The 22656-nt window shown below is 29.1% G+C and overlaps 1 protein-coding gene across 1 annotated transcript; it reads right to left on the bottom strand.

The window, feature by feature from the left end:
- Window positions 1-1638: 1638 nt before the first annotated feature.
- LOC107443762 (Mitogen-activated protein kinase phosphatase 3) lies at window positions 1639-21930 on the bottom strand. Its single transcript, XM_016057727.4, has 3 exons — window positions 21020-21930; window positions 14220-14609; window positions 1639-2708 (listed from the first exon to the last, which is right to left on the bottom strand). Exons 1-3 carry the CDS (start codon window positions 21405-21407, stop codon window positions 2398-2400), a joined length of 1089 nt encoding a protein of 362 aa, XP_015913213.1. The 5' UTR covers window positions 21408-21930; the 3' UTR covers window positions 1639-2397.
- Between the last annotated feature and the right edge of the window lie 726 nt (window positions 21931-22656).

Below are 22656 nucleotides of genomic sequence, written 5' to 3'. Positions count from 1 at the left end.
GGAGTTGCAATAGGAAGAAAAAAAATTATTTTGGAAAGGAAATTTTAAAAACCGTTAAGTTTATCTTTTTTCCAAAAATTTAAAATTGGCAAGGCATACTGAGTTATGCATTTTTATATAATATATTTTCTATTGTTGTTGTTGTTGATTTACGCCGCACTAGAGCTGCACAAATGGGCTATTGGCGACGGTCTGGGAAACATCCCGGAGGATGATCCGAAGACATGCCATCACAATTTTGATCCTCTGCGGAGGGGATGGCAACCCCGCTTCGGTAGCCCGACGACCTGCACGCGAAGTCGAGCACTTTACGGTAGCACAGTTTAACGAGGACCAATACCGCACACCCTCGTTCTCTACGCAGACTGATCCAAGTGGTCACCCACCCGCACACTGACCGTAGCCAGTGATGCTTGACTTCGGTGATCTGCTGGGAACCGTGTCTTAACGATCAGTCCACTGCGGGACTTTCTATTGTAAGGACCATTAAATAGGCATTATCAATCAAAATTTTCGATGTGAAAAAAAGAGCATAAAATATCATAATTTTAATACATCATAATCATAATGATAAAGTAAACAAAAATAATAAAATGAAAGAAATTACAATGTTTTATTTTTAACTTTGGAATCAAAGTTTTTAGTGAAAAAAAATTATGTTTTAAAAACAGTTGTAATCGTTTGAAATAAACTAGACTTGAACGTACATTAAAGAAATACTTCAAGTGAGTTGAGACTACGTGGTACAGTATTAGATACGGTTCTACAGCTTAGCATTAAAATTTTTGCATTAAAAATTTCCTTTTATTTCAGATACATAAAAAATTTGTGAAAAGTTAAATAAATTCAAAGATAAATATTTATTTATTTAATTTTGAATTAATTTAACTTTTCAATATTCTAATCTATTTAACAAAAATATATATTTATTTATTTAATTGTTCTTACACTGAAAACTAATGATGCTAATGCATCAAAACGATTATTTTCTAATTAAAAAAGCTCCTTAATGTAATTAAATTAATAACAAAATGTAACAATTTGAAGAGAAACACACATCACTTTACGATCAATGGGAAACGCCATATTAAGGATTCAGTTCAAGACAATCTTTTGAACGCTTAGAGAGAGGAGATGATGGTCGACGTCATCACTAAAGCTGTCTATTTAAGCTTCTATGCTTCCTTTAACCACCCTTATCATGCTTGCCCATGCCACTACCATTCTGATTTAGAATCAATTGGGAAATCCCCTCTCATAGACAAAAAGATAGAAGGAATGTCAGAAAAGTTGCAAACAGCTAATGAACATATTCGTTTAGAAAAAAAAAGGAAGAAAAAGAAAATTCAGAAAAGTTTGCGTGAGCTTTTTAGAGAAAAAATCATTTTTATCTGTTAGAGAAACGCTTAAAGCGAGATTTTCTTAAAAAAGGTAACGCAAAAAACCAGGTTCCACTCTGTGTGCGAGTGTATATACATATACATAAATATATTGTGTATATATATATATATTGTATATATATATATATGTATACATATATAAATACACACACGCATTTTAACTAAGCATATGACTCATCGATGATACTATGCATTTATATGTTCAGAAATAAGTTAGGTATCAAAAGAAATACAAGTATCAGAGTTTATATAAAATATTTATTTTAGCACAAATCAAATTTTTTTCAACATTTTAAAACTCTACAGAAAAATTCGAAACATTTCATCGTCATAACTCAACTAATAAAAATAACTACATGGAATGTTAAAATCTAATATTTAGGACTTTTCAACATAGTACAAGTACAATGTGCGACTTCTTTATCAACAACTTAACATCTCAATATGTAGCATTTTCAATAGTCTCATTTCATTTAAATATAGAAATTTTTTATTCACAAACATTCAATGAATAGAGTATTAATACAAAAATATCGCAAACAATGTTAGTTATTAAAAACATTTATGTCCGAACTTTTTCAAAAAGTATACTTTGAATTGGCAGTAGGACTAGAACAGTTCGTTTGACTACAACGTAGTATTAGTAACACAGATATATACTTTAATCAATTGTAAAAAAAGACTATAAAATAACATTTTTCTAAAATAAATATTTTTGTTTCTGATTAAATATTTTTAAAACAATCAATTTTAAAACATTTTAATGTAACTTTCAATCATGCTTTTTAAGGATGAAAGGAAGCACAATTATTTATTTTAATCAAAAGCTCGCAGGATCTCACATTAGCAAAGGTGAGCATTTAGTTTGATAGTCTGACTTGTAAGACAGGATTTGATGACGGAACACATATGAGCTTGACACAATTTGACTCTAATCCAATTGCCAAGAAATTCAATGAGTTGCATGAGTTACAGTTCATCCCTACTCCTTTTATTTTTATGTCCACATGTCTGAAGTAATGGCAGAATCAGGAGTGGAACCAACTGAAAATCGTGAACTTCGACAATGGCAAGGAGATTTTAGACAATTGCAGGAATTCAAGTTTAGGTGCCTTTCAAAGTCTTTCAGCTGTCCTAGAAAGTTTAAATTCGGAGATATATTCGCTTTTCTACGTTGAACAAAGTCATAAGCTTCATTCAGAGGAATGTTCAATTCATGCATCAAGTAAGCTAAAGTTATTGTGACAGATCTGCTTATACCAGCTAAGCAGTGAACTAAAACTCCCAACTTCCTTTTCCTAGCTTCATCTAAAAACAGAAACAAATACAAAATTATTTATCTTGAAATACATAAATGCAAGAGAAATTTATAGAGATAAGTAAAATGAAATGAATTTAAAAATTAGCTTCACCAAGTTTATAAACGTTTCAATACTGCCAATAAGAATGTATAAAAGTTTTCTTTGCACATCATTACAAATTTACTAGCTTCAACGTGAAATGCAATAAATACACTATAGTTGAAGCACAATAAAGTACTACAAATACTTCTATGATAATTTCACCTTATATCGCTTTCGGAATGTTAAGACTAAAATAATTCTTTTATTCAGACAAAAACATACAATTTTTTTTTTTTTTTTTTGTAATTATGACAACTACTTAAAAATTGGGAAGAAAAAAAAATTTCCTCCACAATATGGAATTATAAAAATAAATAAAATAAAAGCTAAAGGAAGGAGTACAATATTCTGAAGCCCAAAGCGTTTTAAAAACTACTATGAATCCATTTTTTCTTAAACATCATCTTAAAACTTTGACGAAGAATTTTTATTAAACATATTTTGATACTTTTTTCCTGATTTTGCATTCATTTAGGTCAAAATAAGTGAAAAATATTATAACTAGCATTTTAATAGTTTACGCATAGAAATACAGCATGAAACCAGCAAAAAGGCACTATGTCTGGGTTAAAGGTAAAATCTTACAAATAGTTCACTCCCAAACAATAATTTTTCAAATTTGCACTCATTTACAGTTATTTAGATCTAAGAGAAACAGTTATTCATCATTGAAATTTCTTTAATTTACAAAATCAATTATTGATGCATTTTTGAAAATGAATGACAAATCAAGAAAAAAAAATCAAACTTCTCTTCTTGGATTTTATGTTTACAAATATAATTCTAATAATCAAACAGATTTTTTTAGTAACTTTTAGACTGTTTCCTATAATTAAAAAATACCAAAATATATTTTTTCTTGTTATTAGAGCGCCAGAAAAAAAAATATATAAAGGGACACTGGTGTCCCATCTGCGTCAAAGGGTTAAATTTAATCGGTAATGACCATGTGGACACCCATGAGTTGATAATTTCGCATTTTTACATTGCAAATTCGAGTGCTTCAGTGGTTGAATCTTCACGAGAACTTTTTTTCCAAACATGCTGTTTTTAATTTGAGTCACTCTTCAAGAGAATCACTCATTTGTCATTGCAGGTTTGCGGATCAAGCGTATCATTTAGTTTCCGGAACACTACAACTAAAAATCTTCACTTCCTTTTCTACGTTCTAGCAACGTTTCTCATGAACCTATAATTTTCCTTACGTTTCCTTAATCATCTGAGTTTCAACTTTATTAATCTTATTTATATATAACTTTCAAGGCATATAATGTAACCTTTTCAAGAGATAATCAAATTAGCAGTTTAAAATAAATATTGAAAAGTGATTAGGGGTTAGGTAGTTAGGGCCCTCTGGGCGGAATTTTGTTCATAACAAATAGGTTCAATTGAGAAAAGTTCCTGGGGACAAATAGAGAAATAAATCGAATTTATTAAAATTTTAACATAACACGTTAGAGATGAACCGAAGTTAAATTTGAGATTTAAGTTTAATATTTATTCTCAATTTTGGTAAAACGCTTATAAAAAAAAAATAATAATGCAGCAATTGATCTTATTATACAGATGAATTCAAAAAATAAATGAATGAATAAATCCTTAATTCGTAAAACTTATTAGCTTTTTTTTGAAAAAGTAAACTTTAAAGCAATAAAAAAAATGACGGTTTTCGCAAACGAATGCTATGTAGCAGATAATATTTTTTAAAAGAATTTTATAAATTTAGCATCCGGGTATTTTTAAATAAATAAAAAAATGAATAAAAAAAATCCATGATTGAAATCTAATCTTTTAACTTTTTTGAGGTATTGTCTTTTCCCAGAATCAGTCTATTTGATAACTAATGGAAAGGTTAAAAAAAAAAACAAATTATCGCATTTCATTTATCATCGAATTCCAGAATGGTATGCAATAGCAATGTTTTATCAATCAAACTATAACAAGAAATAACCTTTGTGAGTGAAAACCATTGCAGTTGTTAAGAAAATGTCACGCCTTTTATCGTAGTAGAGTTTGTTATTTATTTACAAAACGCGCTAATGATGATTACGTTTTTAAATGTCAATCAATCATCTATGACGTCACATTGCTTGCTATCTATCGACTCTGAAAAGAAAGTACTACTAAAATTGGTCGAGTTTTAAAATTATATTTAAGAAGTAACTTTATAGAATTGTAAAGGTTGGTTAACAAATTAGAAAAGTTAGTCAGAAAAAGAGGGAGAAAGGAAGAAAAAGAATATCTTGAATAAATTTTTATCTTTTTTCTTCGTTAATAACAAAAAGAAAAATATTTTCCTCTACAGAACTAAACAGAATAATTTTTTTTCTTTAAAATTTACAGAATTTCAAGCTTTAAAAATAAAGGAATAAATAATGGCATGTCGAAAATTACCTACTAAAACTGTTTCGGAAAAATCAAATACTTTTTGATAGCTAAGACGTATTTTTCTTGAAAATAAAAGAAGTAAAACCTGAATATTGTTCCAAACGATTTCCAGAATCATTGTTTTTAAAATAAAGAATCAAAAAAGACGTCCATTTTGAGAATATCACTGCTGACATCAACAAAATTGAAACAATTGCAATTTGGCACATATGGTATAAAAATTACATTAAATTAAAATCTAGAGCATAATATTTTAATGCATAAATGATATTTTTAAAACATTTTAATCTTTTTAAAAAAAAATTTTGGGAGCTAAACTAATTTTCGAAACACTGTATTATTTGAGTTTACACTATATTGTATTTTCATTTATTTTGTTTTTGTCGAATATCAGCAATGGTTTTAAGTCTTTCTTCTCCTCTAAAGACCGCTATTTAAAGTACTACTTATTTAGCTGCTCCAGCGCTAAAGCTGATTAAGTTCAAAAGCAATATATATATATATATAGTTATTTTAGCTTTTGATCACATTCCACGTTAAGCATGGAACGTACTGAAAACGCCTACTCGTGTAGTAATTGATAATGTGCTGATAAACGTGTTTATTATTTTTTGTTATTATTATTATCCTACTCTAACTTTTCTTTTCTTTCTAGTTGTTTTTACTTGTACCACTGATGTTGGATTTTTCAGAAATACTACTGATATAAGGATTACAAAACAAGAGTAAACACAAGGAGTTTTAAATATTCGTTAAGTCAGTGGAAAATTCACCACAAATCTAGGCTAAAAAGCCCACAAATGATCTTATTTACAAGAACTATCTCATATTTTAGGCATGTTGCAAACGAGTTGTGGGTTCATGTTAAGAATTTTAAAAGCTTGCCACCCACTCTTTTCCTTTGAATGTTGACGATTCCCATTCATAGCTGAGAAGGTCCGCTTGCTTAGAGATGAGACCAGCAGAACAACCGGAAGCCCTTTTTCTTTCACCTGGAAATCCGCCAACACCTATCAAGAGCTTCCCACAGACTTTTTTCTTTTTTTTTTACTACTCTTCCTCTTTAATAAACAACCTTTTCCTTTTAACATCCCTTTTCCCGCGTAATCAAGGGTATAAGACACGTACTAAGAATGAAGACACAGACAGCTGACTGCGTGTAATTTAATTGTCATTAATGTAGGAAAATAATTTAGGCAATAAGAGAGAAGATGGTAACTACTATTTGGAACACGCTAAAAAAAATGCACAACAGAAACTAACTGATTCTGCGAATTTAAAGGAATTTTGAAAAACATTTTGCTAATAAAAATCCGTAAATGAAATTGTAACCGTAATTTTATTGACTGTAAATATAGATATAAATTAAATCAACAGGGCTAAAAATGAGTCTTTCCTTGTATAATATACGTTTAATGTTAAGAATTCTTACAGGATTGAAATGTATTGATTTTTTTAAAAAGTAAATAAAATTTAAAAGAAATCTTATGTTTTTCAAAATATCTTACCCTGTGAAAACATATAATAACGTATATATTATATGTACTTTTGATTAAAATTTTCCTCGATTTACGATACGATTTTTTTCCCCCTAATGTCGTAAAATTATGAAAGAGACACCTGCTAACCTAAGCGATATTCTGTGAACTATTAAAATTTTAACAATATTTACGATCATATAATATTATTTATCTGATTCTTTTTATTTTTACTTTTGGTGTTAAACCACGGCACTTCTGAAAAGAAAATATTTTGCCGCTTTTTTTATGTTGTTTCACCGCCCTGCTGGGTTTTTTAAATTTTTTTTTAACAATATTTGAAGTTTCGAGATTCAAAAAAATTATTATTTTTTTTCAAGAATTTCTTATAATTTAGTCAGTATAATATAACTAGAATTAAAACGAAAATGTAATTAAGGGGAAAAAAACTTAACGTAAGAAAAAATTGTTTGTAGAAAAAAAAAATTTAAAACTCAAGCTATAAACAATAAACCGAGATTTAGGAAAACTTCTACTTTTTAAATACTTTATAGTTCACATTCGATATCTTTTTAGCACATTTTATTGAGTTCAGTTTTTTGAAATTTTACTGAACACTGCCTTTAAAATAAAACTTTAAAAAATATATCTAAACTGAATGGAATGAATCTCAAACTTAATTCAGGAGAGCTTCAACTTTATTGTATAAAATTCAATTTGTGAAAGACGAATAATTTATTTTTCATGCCTTTTTATCAGTGCGTAAATAGCAGAAAATTCACACTTTAGACAAACGAAACAACATTTTTATATTAAAAGATGCTCACATATGAAGAATTTTCAGTAGTTGCAATATCAATTGGGTAGTAGTATCAATTGGAAACAAGGTTGGGAAGTTTGACTTTTGATATTAATGTGTCAGTCTAAATAATGTTTGCAAATACACAATGTATTAATTCTTAGGGAATTATAAAATACTTGAATTTGTGTAAAGTTTAATGAAACAAGGACCAAAAGCGACTATTCCACGTCAAATTAAATGAAAATGAATAAGATAACCCGTTTTTACCGTAAAATATTGCAATTTAAATTATTATTATTAAAAAAAAATCAAACTCAGAAAATATAAATAAATTAAATATAAATTCTAATTCTCCTTAACATATTGTACATGCAAGCATTTCCAATTAAATATATATAAAATCAAGGAGACATAGTTGGATAAAAAAAAAAAAAAAAAAANAAAAAAAAAAAAAAAAAAAATGGAGAAAAAATATTAAATTCTGTTTATTGATCATTGGTCGCTATAGCACATTCAAGGAAAGGATGATCACGTTTCGTGGATAATTCAAAAATGCCATAAGTGATAACAAGGTGTTTGGAGAGCTTGTAAGAAAGAAATTCAATTTTTGTTACTTTCATCTTTTGTGAGTCAGAAAATTTTAATCAAAAAATTTCTTAAGAAAAGTCACAAGCAATGTGATCATCGTTCACTCGTTTAAGGAGAGTTTATTCACTTTATCTTTCCAATTTTCAAAATTTAAAATGGTTATTAAAAAACGTGCAGTTTACGAGGTAAAAACTTTTACCGTTTTAGTAGTTTATGCTATTTAAAAAAATATGTGGGACATATTTTATCCCATCGCCCCTTAAAGGGTTAAAATATGCACCCAATATTATTTTTTAAGTTACATTTTCCAATAACTTAATCTAAGTCACTAAGAATTAATACTGTGTATTCAGGTGTTGCAATACGAGGAATAAACTTTATCATGTAACAAATGCTTTTTAAAATAAATAAATTATAATAATTCGATTTATGAAGTTGTTTAATGACATAATTTCGAAATATATTGAGGATTATTCATTAAAAAAGAAAAGATATTAAAATTTTAACGTAACTACCAAAGAAAATGATTAAAAAAACTTCAGATAATCGAAGCTCACAATTAAACGAAGATGCTGAATAATTAGCAAGGCAACCTCTCAATTTTAGAAGACGATCTGACTACAATGAGGCGAATCAGAAGACAACTTAATTATGTAGCAAACATCTTGGTGATTTTTTTAAAAAATATGTATTACAATGCATTGAACAAAATTTCCCCCCTCGAATTAGTGGATCAATTTATGCAGTTGCTCAACGATATAATTTCGAAGCACGTTGAGTATCAATTACTTATTATAAATAATAAAAAAAAAAAAAGAATAGAAGAAAAGCAAGAAAGAGAAAAAAATAAAGAGAGACATTACAACGCGACTACCAAAGAAAGTGACTATAAAACTGCAAATAATCGAAGCTCACAATTAAATGAAGATGCTCAAGACAACTTCTCAATTTTAGAAGATTCATTGAGTGGTTTATAAGTGCAATAAGGTGAATGAGAAGGACAACGTAATTAGGTAGCAAACAACTTGTTTTTTTTTAAAAAAAAAATTTACAATGCATTGAACAATACTGTTTCCTTTGAATTAGAAGATCAATTTATGCCGTTGCTCAAAGATATAATTTCGAAATATGTTAAGGTAAATATTGATTATTTATTAAAACCCCCAGAGATATTGCAACGTGACTACCAAAGAAAGTGACTCAAATAATTGAAGCTCACAATTAAACGGAGATGCTGAGTAATTAGCAAGACAACTTCTCAATTTAAGAAGATTCATTGAGTGGTTAATAAGATAACAATCCGGCTGCAATGAGGCGAAACCCAACCTTGGCAGTCAAACCGGATACGCCTCGTCTCCAAAGGATTTCCTCCTTTTGAGGGGATGCAACATCAGAACCGGATGCTGTACGCCCTTCCTTTTCCACAGTGTGTATTCATTAGTTATGTGGTAAAGCCGTAAGCATCTTTCACTAGATGCCATTCAGATTTTTCTGGCCAGAGATTCTTTGAATTGTGAGGGAGTGGTCAGGGTAAAAGGGTCTTGTCAAACTGACCATAGAGTTCTATTCACAATGGGTGCGTCCTCACAGTAAAAATCTTCCAAAGGTTCCCTATGAAGCCACCTCACCTTTGATCTCTGAACTGTGTGTTCAGTACAGCATTTATTTAAGATTTAGGGTCCTCTGTAACAAACAATGATTTTCCTTTACCCATCGATTTCATGGATAATTTTAGTCAGTTCCTCACAAAAGGTGTTGCAGTGAAAAGAAATAAATTTCAGAATAAAATGCGTTTACTTTCACTCACTTTTTAACCTCTACAGATTCATTCGCCCATTTAAATAGATATTTATCTATTGAATATAAAACCAAAATAAATAAAATAAAAAATAAATAAATGCTATTATTTTATTATTTATTACTGGCATAAGTGAATTCCACACCGTAGTTCATTATGTTAAACAGTCGGTTGTCACCACTTATTGCTTATAAAATTCGATGCAGAGAGTATTTTTCGTTTAAAGCTAAAAGCTAAATCAAAATAGAATTTTTATGTAACCTCTCTCTTCACAATGATATGGCATATGTGAACAATGAACTAACTCGGTAATTTTTATCGCCTGGGTTTTGGTTTATTTATATTTATAAACTAATTATTTATGTAAAGCTGCAATAGAAATTGTTGACGATAAATCACATTTTCAAATTTAGAAAATAATCACAAATAAAGCAGAGAGATGTCACTAAGCCTAGGATTATTTTATAACGTGTAAATAGTACACATAACATGTAATTAGAGACCTCAGCCTATTTTATGGATAATTATTTCATAAACTTTTCGGGGAAATAATTTTTTGCAGTGCTCAAATAAGTACATTTTAAAGTAAACAAAGCATTTTCAGTCGTAGGTCTCCGGAGAGATTAAAAATATATTTCTCGCTATTTTTAAATTATAGTTTTAAAAAGATAATTTCAAAGCATTGAAAGGGAACACTACTATGAAGTAATAACTTGCTTACGTTTTTCTTTTAAATAAACTCATAATTTTTAAATAATAATAGAATTGAACTTGTGAGGAAATTACATAAAATCGGTATTTATTATTTAATCATCAGAAATTATAAAAGAATAAAAAAAATACAGCATCTTAATCGCAAAGGCAACTTCAATAGTAATATGTAATATGCAGGCTGTTAAATTTTTTGTCAAATTTGGTGAAAACAAAATTATTTAGCCTTATAAATGGAGAAAACGGTAATAGAAAAAAGAAGAATACGATAGGGAATTTCTGAAAAGGGAATAAGTCAAACAAAAATTAAATACTATTTTAAAAGTTGCGAAATATATAATCCACCCTTTAGCATTTAACATTTCTTCACAATAGACTAAAAAAACAAACTATAAGCAGATAATGTTTTAAGACTTTAAGGCTAGTATTTTGGCTGTCTACCCATCTTTTTTTAAGCTTCAAAACAACTTGTCGCAAGATAAAATTTGCGACGAATGCTCGATTACATATCAACAGATGGTCTAACTTAAGACTATATTAAAGAATAAATCAGCCTACTTAGTTAGAGTCATCGACTGGTTATAAACGGAGTAAAAAATATTAGGGGGACCGGAAAGTAATGTTGTTTCGGCTCATTAATATGCGTTTGCCTTAAAAACCAATTCATTTTTCTCGATCCATTTTCGATCCGGCATTAAAAGGTTGTTGCTAACGAGAGTGAAAGCATTATTGATTAAAAATAAAAAAACTTGATAACAAATATCAAATGCACCGAAACGAGATTACTTTCCCTAATACACCAGTGACCTTAGGATTTAAAAACTATTTATACTTAAAATAAGGGAGATTTAAAAGCTGGTGTTTGACTTAAGTAGAAGCAGATGGAATTTATGCTTTTACAAACGCATTAAATATTGTTTTCTCACTTCTTCACATTTTTTTCTGGTGTTTGTGTGTGTTCGACGTACAAAGAAGCTGCCAGTGATTAAGTGAAATAGCAGCAGCATAAGTGAAACAGCTGTTAGTGAACTGTATTAAAAATATCTGACTATATTAGCACCGCCAGTCATTATTGGTTCGATTCCTTCTTTGAATTGACCGACAACCGTGTAATGATTCCACAATTCTGATATTCAAATCAATGAACGTGAAGCCCCCCTACAGGAAAATAATTAAATACAAATTAAAATACCATTCTAAAGATGATAATGATAAAAAATATGCACGCTTGCGAAATAAAAAGCTGAATTTCAATCTGTTTAAATGAAATTGGAAAATTATAAAAAGATTGTTAAAGTTGATCTAAGTATATTTCAAAAATATTTTATAAAATGTTTATCAACTAGAAAGCACTAACAATGAATATCAATTAGACACAAATTACATAAATTGATGAAATGCGTCATAAAAACTTTGATCTCCAAATTCATCTAGCACCAATTTTTCTAACAACCCCAGAAAACAGTTGACCTCATTAAGGACTGTCAGGAAGAGTGTTCTATTATAAAGGGAAAAAATGATATTTTCCCTGTAATTATCAAGAATGATGGCAGTGAGGGGAAGACTGGTATGAAGACCCAATCAAAACTATTAAACTGGTATGTAGCTTAATCTCAGGCTGAAAACTAGCTGCTTTTGCTTTCCTCAGTGAAATAGATATCCCACAATTACAAATTGATAATTTGTAAGCTACAAATCGTTNGTTGACTCTCAGGAAAGAACTTAAAAATTACGACAATTCCCTTTAACTATCGACTAATACTCAATGATAAAAGGTTTCCTAATGGCTAAGATTCAAAGTCTCTAGATGTCAAGATGTCTGCTCAATATCTTACTGATAGTTTAAACAAAGAGGGGTTGAATGAGTGTTTTTCACTGTTATCTTTTAGAGTGATAAGAATTACAGCTTGTACACCAAACCATACCTGAGATAGAGTAGTCTGAAAGATAGCATAAAATGCTCGTGTCAAAAGTAACGTACTAACGATAAATAGTATTTAGCTTTCTTACGAGTTCAGTCTTTATTGATAGAGGGAAAGAAAAAAAAAACGACGCCAGTGAAGAGCCTTCCATTAAGATACTAAACTAATTAGCCAAAGAACAATTTCCCTTTAAAATAGGAACCTATCCAAAACTTTTTCACGAAGTAAATAAGTTATTTTTGAACACCGAAAACGGTAAACTTGAACGTTAAGTTATTGGGAAGTACTTAGTAAAGCAGTGGAATAGAACAAAAAGAAACGCACTACGCAACTCCACACACAATCTTTGAAACACCTTTAAAAATTTGAAAATAAATATATAAACTTTAAATGGAGTTTTAACTTACAACATTTTAATATTACACATAGGTTACTTAATTAGATAAATGAAAAAGACAGTTTAGAATTCTGCTGTATGATATTTTATCCCTCAGACAGAGTGCTTTTTCACATTTAAGTTTTTAGATTTGGTATATCAGACTAGATTCCTTACGAATGCCAAATTAAGCACTATTGAACAAATTACATAAATAAGACGCTTGTGGGGGCTTGGATGCCGACGATGTCAACCTTCAATTGAACAATTCAAGTATTTTCATCAAACTGATACTAGAAGAAAGTTGATACATTTTTGTGTAATCAAATTTCAGTAATAATTGTAATAGTAAAATTTTACGATTACAATCCATACGCATTTGTTTTCTTTACAATTACATCCCACATATTTTATTGAACTTGAAATAATTCAACGGGTAACTGTGTATATTTTTAACGTTAATTTGAAATGTATATTTTGAATTGACGTAATATTTTATTATTTCGTTTGAAATAAATTAAAGCGAAAGAAACCTAATTAAATCAATTATTTTAACTCTTTGAAAAATTCAATTCAATTTAAGAACACACATTTACGCTTTACATAAAATAAGTCTTACTTGCTGTAAAGCAAACAATTAGGGATTTAATTTTCTCTGATTTCTAATTAGCGAATATAGAGTACTTTCTCTTAGAATAAATAAGAACATAACAATCAATTCCTATTTTTTTTAAATGTAGAAGATTTACAACAAAATTGCAGAAGGGAAGACTTTAAACGCAGAAGATAGTACGTGTTTTCAAATTTAATTCCTTTTTTAAAGAATTAACTATGTAGTTATTGAAACAAACATTCTTTTACAAGTGGAATACAGTGTTTTAACACACTAAGTTTAAATAAACCCGAAATAGGAGAAAAACGTGATCCCTTATTTAGTTTTATTTTGCATTAATTTATGACCAACAATATCGATTAGTCTGAGAAACAGTGCAAGATCAAGCTGTCATTGTGTGAGCAAGACAGGAGAACCTATCTTCTCATACGTATGAGTAAATATATAAGTAGTTCTAAGACGGTACAAAATATTAATGCATATTTTCAAAATGCCTGAGATTTGAGGCTCTGAGTAGAAAGGATGAAAATGGCACATAAATGCAGAAAGCTGCTGCAAAATGCAGAAGAGTTGACAGCTATGTAAGGATATTCAAATATTACATTTTATCACGAGAAAATAAGATGAAAATCATAATAATTCGAAACAAAAATGATCAACTTTACAAAAGTCTTTTAGGTTTCCTTTTTAAGACTTCTGAAAAACAAGTCGTAAATAATCAGTTTAAAAAGAGTACTCACCTATGAATTTTATAGCTTGAGGAAAAAACGTTGATAAGTTTTGCGACCAATGATCCTGGATTGGGATCTGCATGTATTTCATTCCGGACCCAGTTTTTTCAAATGTATTTGGCAAGTTAGGGGTCACATTCAAAACATAATGGATGCCATACTTCTCAAGGGCTGACCAATCTGAGGAATCACTAGCGTTTCCTAAATATAGATTTGGCAAGATTTCTACAGGAAACGGCGGAGTTCCCACGGAACAGTCTCCTATTCCACTATCTGGATCTGAACGACGAGTGTCCATCACAGAACTTATTCTTAAAGCCATTAGTCCTAGTATAGATTCTTCAGATGATTCTGATTCACACCATTCTGGATACAGTGCTTTGAAGTTGTTGAAGCCTCCTGAAATCAAAATATGGGTGAATCTTAGAGATAAAGATACTAAATCGAAATACTTTTATGTATTATCTGATTGCAAAAATAATCTCAGGGATGGCTTAACATTAAATTATATCAAAAAATGGGGTTAAAAAAAAAAAGAAGAAACAGTTTGGAAATTTACCCCTTTCAGAGTTAGGTACGACATTATTTGAGCCTTATAGAATACTTTGGGGGAGGGGGGCAATATTCAATCCATAGATATTGTGAACAATTTTTTCATATAAATTTGGAACCATCAACTTACGTCCACATTTACATATGTCTCGGTTATTGGCAATTTACCTTTTTTATTAATGTTAATATTGCTTTTATAAGAAATTTTCATCAATATTTGTGGCAGCGTAGTGTACGCATTTATTAAGCAATTATTTATTTACTTTGTTCTTGCAATTATAAAACTTTATTTGTATTTATTCATTTAATTGCAAATTTAAAAAAAAATATTTTAAATGCAATTTGTAGTAATTAATCTTAAATTTATACTAAAGTTTGTCCCAAGATAATTCTAGTAATTTTCTCAATTTTGTTTTCGGTCCCATGTGTCTACGCTTAATTTATATGAGTGCTTTTTTTTCGTCGAATGTATTCCAGTCAAAAAATGCACAATATAGGTAATATTTACTAAAATGTTACTGTGCTTTTCTTAAGGACAAGGTATTTCACTTGCGTTAATTTATATTCTGATTGCGTTATTGTAAAACTATTAGCAGATTCTCGTGCAAGGATGTATTTGAAGTATTATTACTGTCTCAAAAATCGTAAAAAATACTTACGGTAAGAATCTGTTTTAATGCAAGTTATTCAAAATGACTTCATAAAAACGAAGAAAAAGAAATGGAAGATTTGAGAAGAAGAAAAAGTTTTTTTTAGGTAATAAGCATTCGTTTATAAATATTTTTTTTTTTAGTTATTAATGAAAATAAAGAGATTTATAAATAAATGCTAATTACCGAAGATCAACATTTCAACTCTTTACGAATAGACTAAACAGCTTTCCAACTATTTATGATCATGAAAAAGCTAATGTAACCCAAACAAATAAAAATATTAAGCTTTTAATCGAGTCCCAAAATGATCAAAAAATGGAAAGTAACGTAACCAATAAAATAGAAAATAGCTCAACGAAATATTTTTACAAGATTCCTAAATATTTAGTTATTAAACACCATAAAACAGATTACAAAGAAGCCATATACTTCACTTACGTTTGTGCTATAGCTTTACAGCAGGATAAGAAAATTAAATGTAACATTTTTTCTGATATTTTTTTTTTAAAGGAAGAAAAAAAAAAAGAAACAGGATCTAAATGTTCGCTAAACAGACGATAGTGGCGGATGTAAAAAGGTATGTGGGGAGAAAAATAAGGGATTGTTTAACAATAGGCCATGCTCCCCCATAACAGACAGTATGTTACGCGCAATCACCCCTCCCTCCACAGTGAGCATGGTGAGCATGTGATTCTACAATCAGTCAGAACTGTTGCTTTTGTATATATACACCTGTTTCCGTTTTGAACATATTTCCGATTGGACAGACATAGCATACCAACTGTTTCACTTTTACTTACAGTTTGTAAATCTAGTAGAAAGGAGACCGTCCTTTCTGCAATCATAAAACTTTACTAAACATTTGCTTTTTATGATGAGCTTTTAAGGACATTAAAAATGAGCAAAGGAACACAATAGTAAAAATCCCTCCGAAATCGTAATTTAAAATAAAGTTATCCTCCTTTTTATTGAATTTGAAGTGTAAATACTAAAGAAAAACGTAGTTGAAAGATTCAAATAATTAGAACCTATTGTTCATATCTTGCATATTGGCTGGTTTTAACTAAACACACAAGGTGCTTTGAATCAGTTGGACTGCCAGAACTTTCATTTTTACTAACTGATAATATTTCCCAAGTATAAGATCCTCCCCTACATCATCAATAAGCTTTTTTATATTTAACCAATTATTGAAATAAGCTTTAACTGCAAGAGACTATCCAGAAATTAAGGATTTCAGCTCCGAAGAAAAAAATATTAATTTTGAACGTATTCTCACCACATTCATATTTCAAAGAAGCCAGAAAATCATTTGTGAAGTCAAACCTGATTAATAGAGGGAATCGTTGTCTGTTTAGATAAATTGTAATAGTAAAAAAAAAAAAAAAAAAAAAAAAAAAAAAAAAAAAAAAAAAAAAAAAAAAAAAANAAAAAAAAAAAAAAAAACGACAGGTTAGTTAAATTATGATTTAATAACCAGACTTTCCATATTAGCTTGCATAGTTAATGTATTGGATATGTTACCGACAAAATTTGAAATCCGGGATTCTATAGAATGCTCAGGCATTGTATATAATGACTGCATTATATATAATATATGAAACGATTCATATTTCACACATTTCCTAACCATTCTGTAGAATGTAAAATGAGAAACCGAAGAAGTATGAAATACATCTCGTTTCGACTGTAATGAAATTCAATCCACAATGCTACTCAAGCCTAATATGTTGTAACAAGTAGGTTAATTTTAATTTCTAATTTCTTATATGAAAATTTGTTTCCCTTAATAAGAAAGGCAAAAATTTTGCTTCGTTCAATTTTAATTTTTCGTAACGTATTTTGAATAATTTTTTTTAATGACACTCTCATTATTTTATCAAAATAACATTTGTCTTTTTGTGGAATTCACGTCTTTTCATAATAGCCTTATCAGGATCTTTTATCACTTCGCCTTAATAGTATGTCAATCTATAGAAGGCCTAAGTATTATATACAATACCTAAGAAAAGTATGTAATATTTCTTCTGTATGTTATAAAAGTTTTAATAATGCCTAGGCATTCTGTAGAATGCCGGCTTTTGAGTGTAACACCATACATTATTTAAAATGCAGAAAAGTTTTTTTTGTATATTGCATTAATTATAATTATTTGTTAGAATTAAGATAAATATCAATATACTATTGATTTGACTTAAATCGAAATTATTTAAGATGAGCATTGCTTCTAAGCAACACAACTTAGATATATTCCTTTTTTAATTTTTTTTTCATTCGCAACTAACACAGTAACGCTGCTTTTCTATTAAGTACTATTTTAATTGTCGTTTTCACATCCATTTGTTGATAAGCGAACATTCTTCGAAAAATTGTCATTTAGGGGTTTGATTAGTAATTTTTTGTTTACCTTTTGTAAAATGAAATAGAAAATATTATTTTATCATCACCACATTTAATCTTTTCAAAAGTTAATATTCAATTATTTTGTTCCATAATTTGCAAACAAATAAATGCTGATGGGTTTTAAAACGATATAGAAAAGTTTCATATGCATAAGAGATGTAAGATCCTCAAAACTAGAATTAGAATTAAATGTAATTCCAGAATAGCGAAAGGAAATAATACAAGTTAATGTTATCAAATATTCCATCTGTGTTTACTTAGCAGCCAGCGCGTCGCCTACCATTTCCCAAAGCGACTAGACTAATTTCCATTTCTGGAAACGCATGGCCAAAAACAAGAGAGTGATCATTTCTCAACTTTATGACCTTGGGGAAGAAAAGAAAAGGAAAAAAAAAAGAAAGAAAGAAAACATCGCGCCACAGATAAGCAAAGGCAGGAAGTACCACTATATAGTTCGTAGATCTCAGTAGAAAAAAAATCCTGACACTGTCTTGAATAGAAAATAGATAGTTTTTGCAAGCACCGGGGCGGTTTTTCTTTTTAGCAAGCATTTAAAAAGGGCTTTTTCCCCCCTCCCTTGCAGCTCAGATATCGGAATGAAAAATTTAGTAAAAACAAACAATGTTTACCCAGTATAAACTCACGAAGTTAGATAAGAAACTACGTACTGAATAATAACGTTAATTAAATACGAAGCAAGCAGGAAATTACAAATTAGAAAAGCTGCCTCGCCTTGATAAAAAAGATTCTTTAACCATAACTGCAAAGTGATAATAGAGATATTTAAGAATTTTATGTAAGAGTATCTTTATTTTATTCTGTCTTTATTTTTCTGAAATGAGATATGGAACTCATTTTAACGGTTTTTTAAAAGCTAATTTAAGGAAATCAAGATTAGTATCGATGAAAAAAATAATTTATTCGTAAGACTAATTTTCTTAGTTTAAGAGTTGTATGTCAAAAAATTCTTTCTTAATACATATGTATAGAGAAAGAGGTATTGCAAAGAGAGGATTTATTTCAATAACATAATTTCTTAATTTGTTTAAATCAGAAAAAATATAACTCCAAATTTAAACGAAATGTAACAGTATCCATTTACACGCAGTTATATCGAAGTCGATTAACTCGCGAAAGTAATATAAGAAATTTTATCTTGCTCTGATCTATAGCGCCCCTGAAAACTCCAATACTCCCACGCAACGCGGGGGCGGTATTTACGTCACAGAATAAACGGGTGGGTGAGGTCTTATATTATTCAGTTTATAATTCATCAAAGAAGTCAAAAATCAAAACCTTTTTAATCGATTAATTCCATAGCTATATTTTTGTAAGTCCTTTTTTTTTTAACAATAATTACTGTCTGTTCAAAGAAATATACTACGTTTTCTAAACTTATAATGTTTCAAAACTAATGACTATTTCTTTTTAAACTTCAAATCCCTCGTCTTTGAAGCTGAAGGGCAAAAAATAGGTAGGGCTGGGTGGAAGTTAGACCCCACATCATTATAACTTTTTACATCCCCCGCTTCTTCCTCCAGGGCTTCACCAACTTCCTGCCTACTTCATTCTGACCCAAAGGGAATACCTGAAATACATCCTGTTATAATACAATTCTTAAAAAGGGAGGAAGGCAGGCAGGAAACACGTGCTTGTTGGGACAAGTAAGAGCAATATTGGGAAGAGGACGTTTTATTTTAATATTTTTTTTTCAATAAGGCTTTTGCTTAGATCATTTATTAAAATTGCGTACATAATGTATAACTTAACAATAAATTAAAGTTATATTTCCGAAAGAAATAAAATTTTTACAAAACTCTTTTATTATAACTGTTTGATAGCCCGTAAATTTTTATCTTTTAATCTCTTCAATACCACATCACTTTTTTTTTTTTTAGAAAATTAAATAGAGGGGACAATAAATCCTGTAAGCTATGCGACAGAGTGAGATTTGTGGGAAAAGGGGTATCCATACCATAGAATAAGTAAATATTTAAAATATAGTTACGTTTATCGAACTCTTTCACATATTTAGAACGTTTTCATGACAAAAACGGAATAAAATGATTATTAATTGACTAAAAACTATCATTAGATGCAATAAGTAAAAATTATGTTGGGAGGAGAAAGTTTAAAATTATGATTCTATAGTAGAGTGTACTTGTATTGCTACAGTATAGATTTTAGAAGCAAAATTTTTCTTTGTATTTCTCTTAGGTAAAAATACTTCATTAAAACTGAAGTTTAATGCAAAAACAAAGTCAAACTTAATAAGAAAAAAAAATAGGATTCATCTATTTAATATCAAAAACTATTTACTGCAATATCATTCAAAAATTTTAAAAACTAAAGTCCCAACTTTCTGAAATTTTCTCATGTTCGTCATATTAATATCCGCATGCACACTGAGAAATAATGCATTGGGGTGAGCATTAAAATAAACCATATGGTTTAAGTTTAGGAATGTTAATCTTAAAGGTGAGATATGTTTTGATTTTTATAAATTATCGATTGCGGCGATTTTTTTTATTCAAAAATTTTTATCTAGGAAAAAATCTCTGTATTTAACATTAAAAACCAACCATATATTGATTAAACATAGCATAAGAAATTAATAATTTACAATACGCACGTATTAATGCGTGGGTAGTTAGTATGAAAAGATGACGCAGATTCTACCCACGGATGTTGACAATATATTTTACCATCAGTCATTTAAAACTATAAATCAAGCTATATTTATTAAAATTACATTAAAAAATATTGACATTTATGCAAATATCTACAAAAAAATTTACATAGGATGTAAATAAACATGTGTTTCTTAGATTATCTTTATTAGGTATAGCAATAATTGTAAGGTATTTAAGGGGTAAATTATAAATTTAATCAAAATAAGAAGTTAAGATTAAGTACTATCAGTATCTGGGTTAAATACTATCAGTTTAGTACTAAGTACTATCAGTATCTGGGTTAAATACTATCAGTTTAATATTTAATTACAAATAATTTATATATACATAAAAAAATTCAATATTTCTATCTTTTTTCCTATCTTTCAGTACAATTGTATTTAAAAACATATAAATGAATCTGGCAGATTATATATAACACATTATGTATGTTTAGTGATTGATATAATAATCACAATATAAAGCATAAAATGTTAATTTAAAATCAAATTATTATAAATATACTTACCTTGCAAGGATACAACTTTACATCCTTCGTTTTGCAATCGTAAAACAAGAGTTTCAAATACTCGCGATTTTGTGTCCGAATCAGATTCATATAGTACTAAAGTTGCTTCTTTCCAAACTTTCATAAATTGTTCTTTAGAATCATTATTAGCAATCAAACTGGACACTTTGACTTTACCATTAGCAAGTCTTCTTAACATGATTATAGAAGCTGGCAAAGTTAAATTAATCGCTCCTCTGATGTGAGATACGGCAAAATCTGTATGTGTACGGCAATCGACTAATAGAAGAGGAGCCGATGTTAAATTTTTCATGGAATCTGCAACATTTTCAGCAGAAATTGATTGAATCATTATTGTTTGATCCTCAACAAAGTCCCGGGACGGCATAATATCTTTCAGCTTAGGCCGAAAGGAAAGATGTTGAACTGAAAACAACAAAAAACGAAACCACTTACAGCATAACTTGAAACACGTCTTATCGTCAAAAACTTCACCGTTCGATACTGGATGTCAATAAGCGGGAATAAGCCTTGAATTTCCTCTACTACTATACTTACGATGGCGCTTTCTCATGAATGTACGAGCACTCGTGACCTCTAACCAATCACAGAGCTTATCCGCCTTGTGATGTCATCAGAAAACTCCTGCGTGTGTGACGTCAATGACAAGGCTACTCTGCGACACTCAAGAGTGAAAATAAAATAGAATAAAAGTGTTTAGATTCTAAATAAAAGAAAAGTTTTCCACATCGTTTACGTTTTGCATCAACCGGAAAAACTCACTGAGGAATATTACAGGATGCGTTTAAAAATGGGAAGCTTGAGCTTTTAGAATGATATCAAAAACAGCCTCTGATTTCGCAAGCGACAGTAGAAAGACTTGATTCATAACTATTGGTTGAGAAGTAATCAATGAAACGGGAAAAGCTTTACGATAAAATGAAAGAATCTTGCTATGCAGTTTTTTCTGACGGAATTTTAGAAAAATATAAATATGAGTTTCAATGCAATTTCGTGTTTTTTATTGATAATATTTATATTTTTTGCTTGTTTTTGAGGGAATTATTAATTTTTACTTCATTAGATTATGAAAAAAAATCAATATAATAAATAACAACGTTTATTCATACGTTTATTATTCAAATTCATACGTTTATTATTTCATTCTAATAACGCTTAGAAAATGTTTTAAAAATTAATTAATTTGAAAGAAAAAAGTAGTAAGCTAATGTAGATAAAACATTTTGTTCTCTAAACGGTAGGCCTTTTTATTCACAGTAAGATTAATAAAAATTAAAAATAAAAGTAGCCATGTAAAAAGTAGCCATGTAAAAGTAGCCAAATAAAAGTNTATATATATATATATATTTTAAATACAAAGCAAAAAGAAACCTTAAATTCTGATGAGTTGTACATTTTTAATCTATTGAAATAACAAATCACAAGACTAGTTAGATTATAATGTAAAATTTAATTTATAAAAACCTACCTATTTAATACGTTATTTCACACTTAAATATAAATAATACTTTGGCATAAAAATGTAAAGAATTTATCGATGAATTTCGTCCATTTATTTATTTTTACAGTAGTTACCAAATACTTACAGTAATAATAATTGAATATATATATATATA

This window comes from Parasteatoda tepidariorum, chromosome X1 (genome assembly GCF_043381705.1).
Source record: "Parasteatoda tepidariorum isolate YZ-2023 chromosome X1, CAS_Ptep_4.0, whole genome shotgun sequence".
NCBI lineage: Eukaryota > Metazoa > Arthropoda > Arachnida > Araneae > Theridiidae > Parasteatoda > Parasteatoda tepidariorum.
This window is presented reverse-complemented; position numbering and strand designations above follow the sequence as displayed.

Bases quoted from the DNA above. Each gene is read 5' to 3' on its own strand.
- LOC107443762 (XM_016057727.4), bottom strand. From the start codon at position 21,407: ATGCCGTCCCGGGACTTTGTTGAGGATCAAACAATAATGATTCAATCA. The intron at 14,610-21,019 runs GTAAGTATATTT...TTTTGATTTCAG, and splicing joins TAAAGTTGTATCCTTGCAAG to GAGGCTTCAACAACTTCAAA. The intron at 2,709-14,219 runs GTGAGTACTCTT...TTCTGTTTTTAG, and splicing joins TCAAGCTATAAAATTCATAG to ATGAAGCTAGGAAAAGGAAG.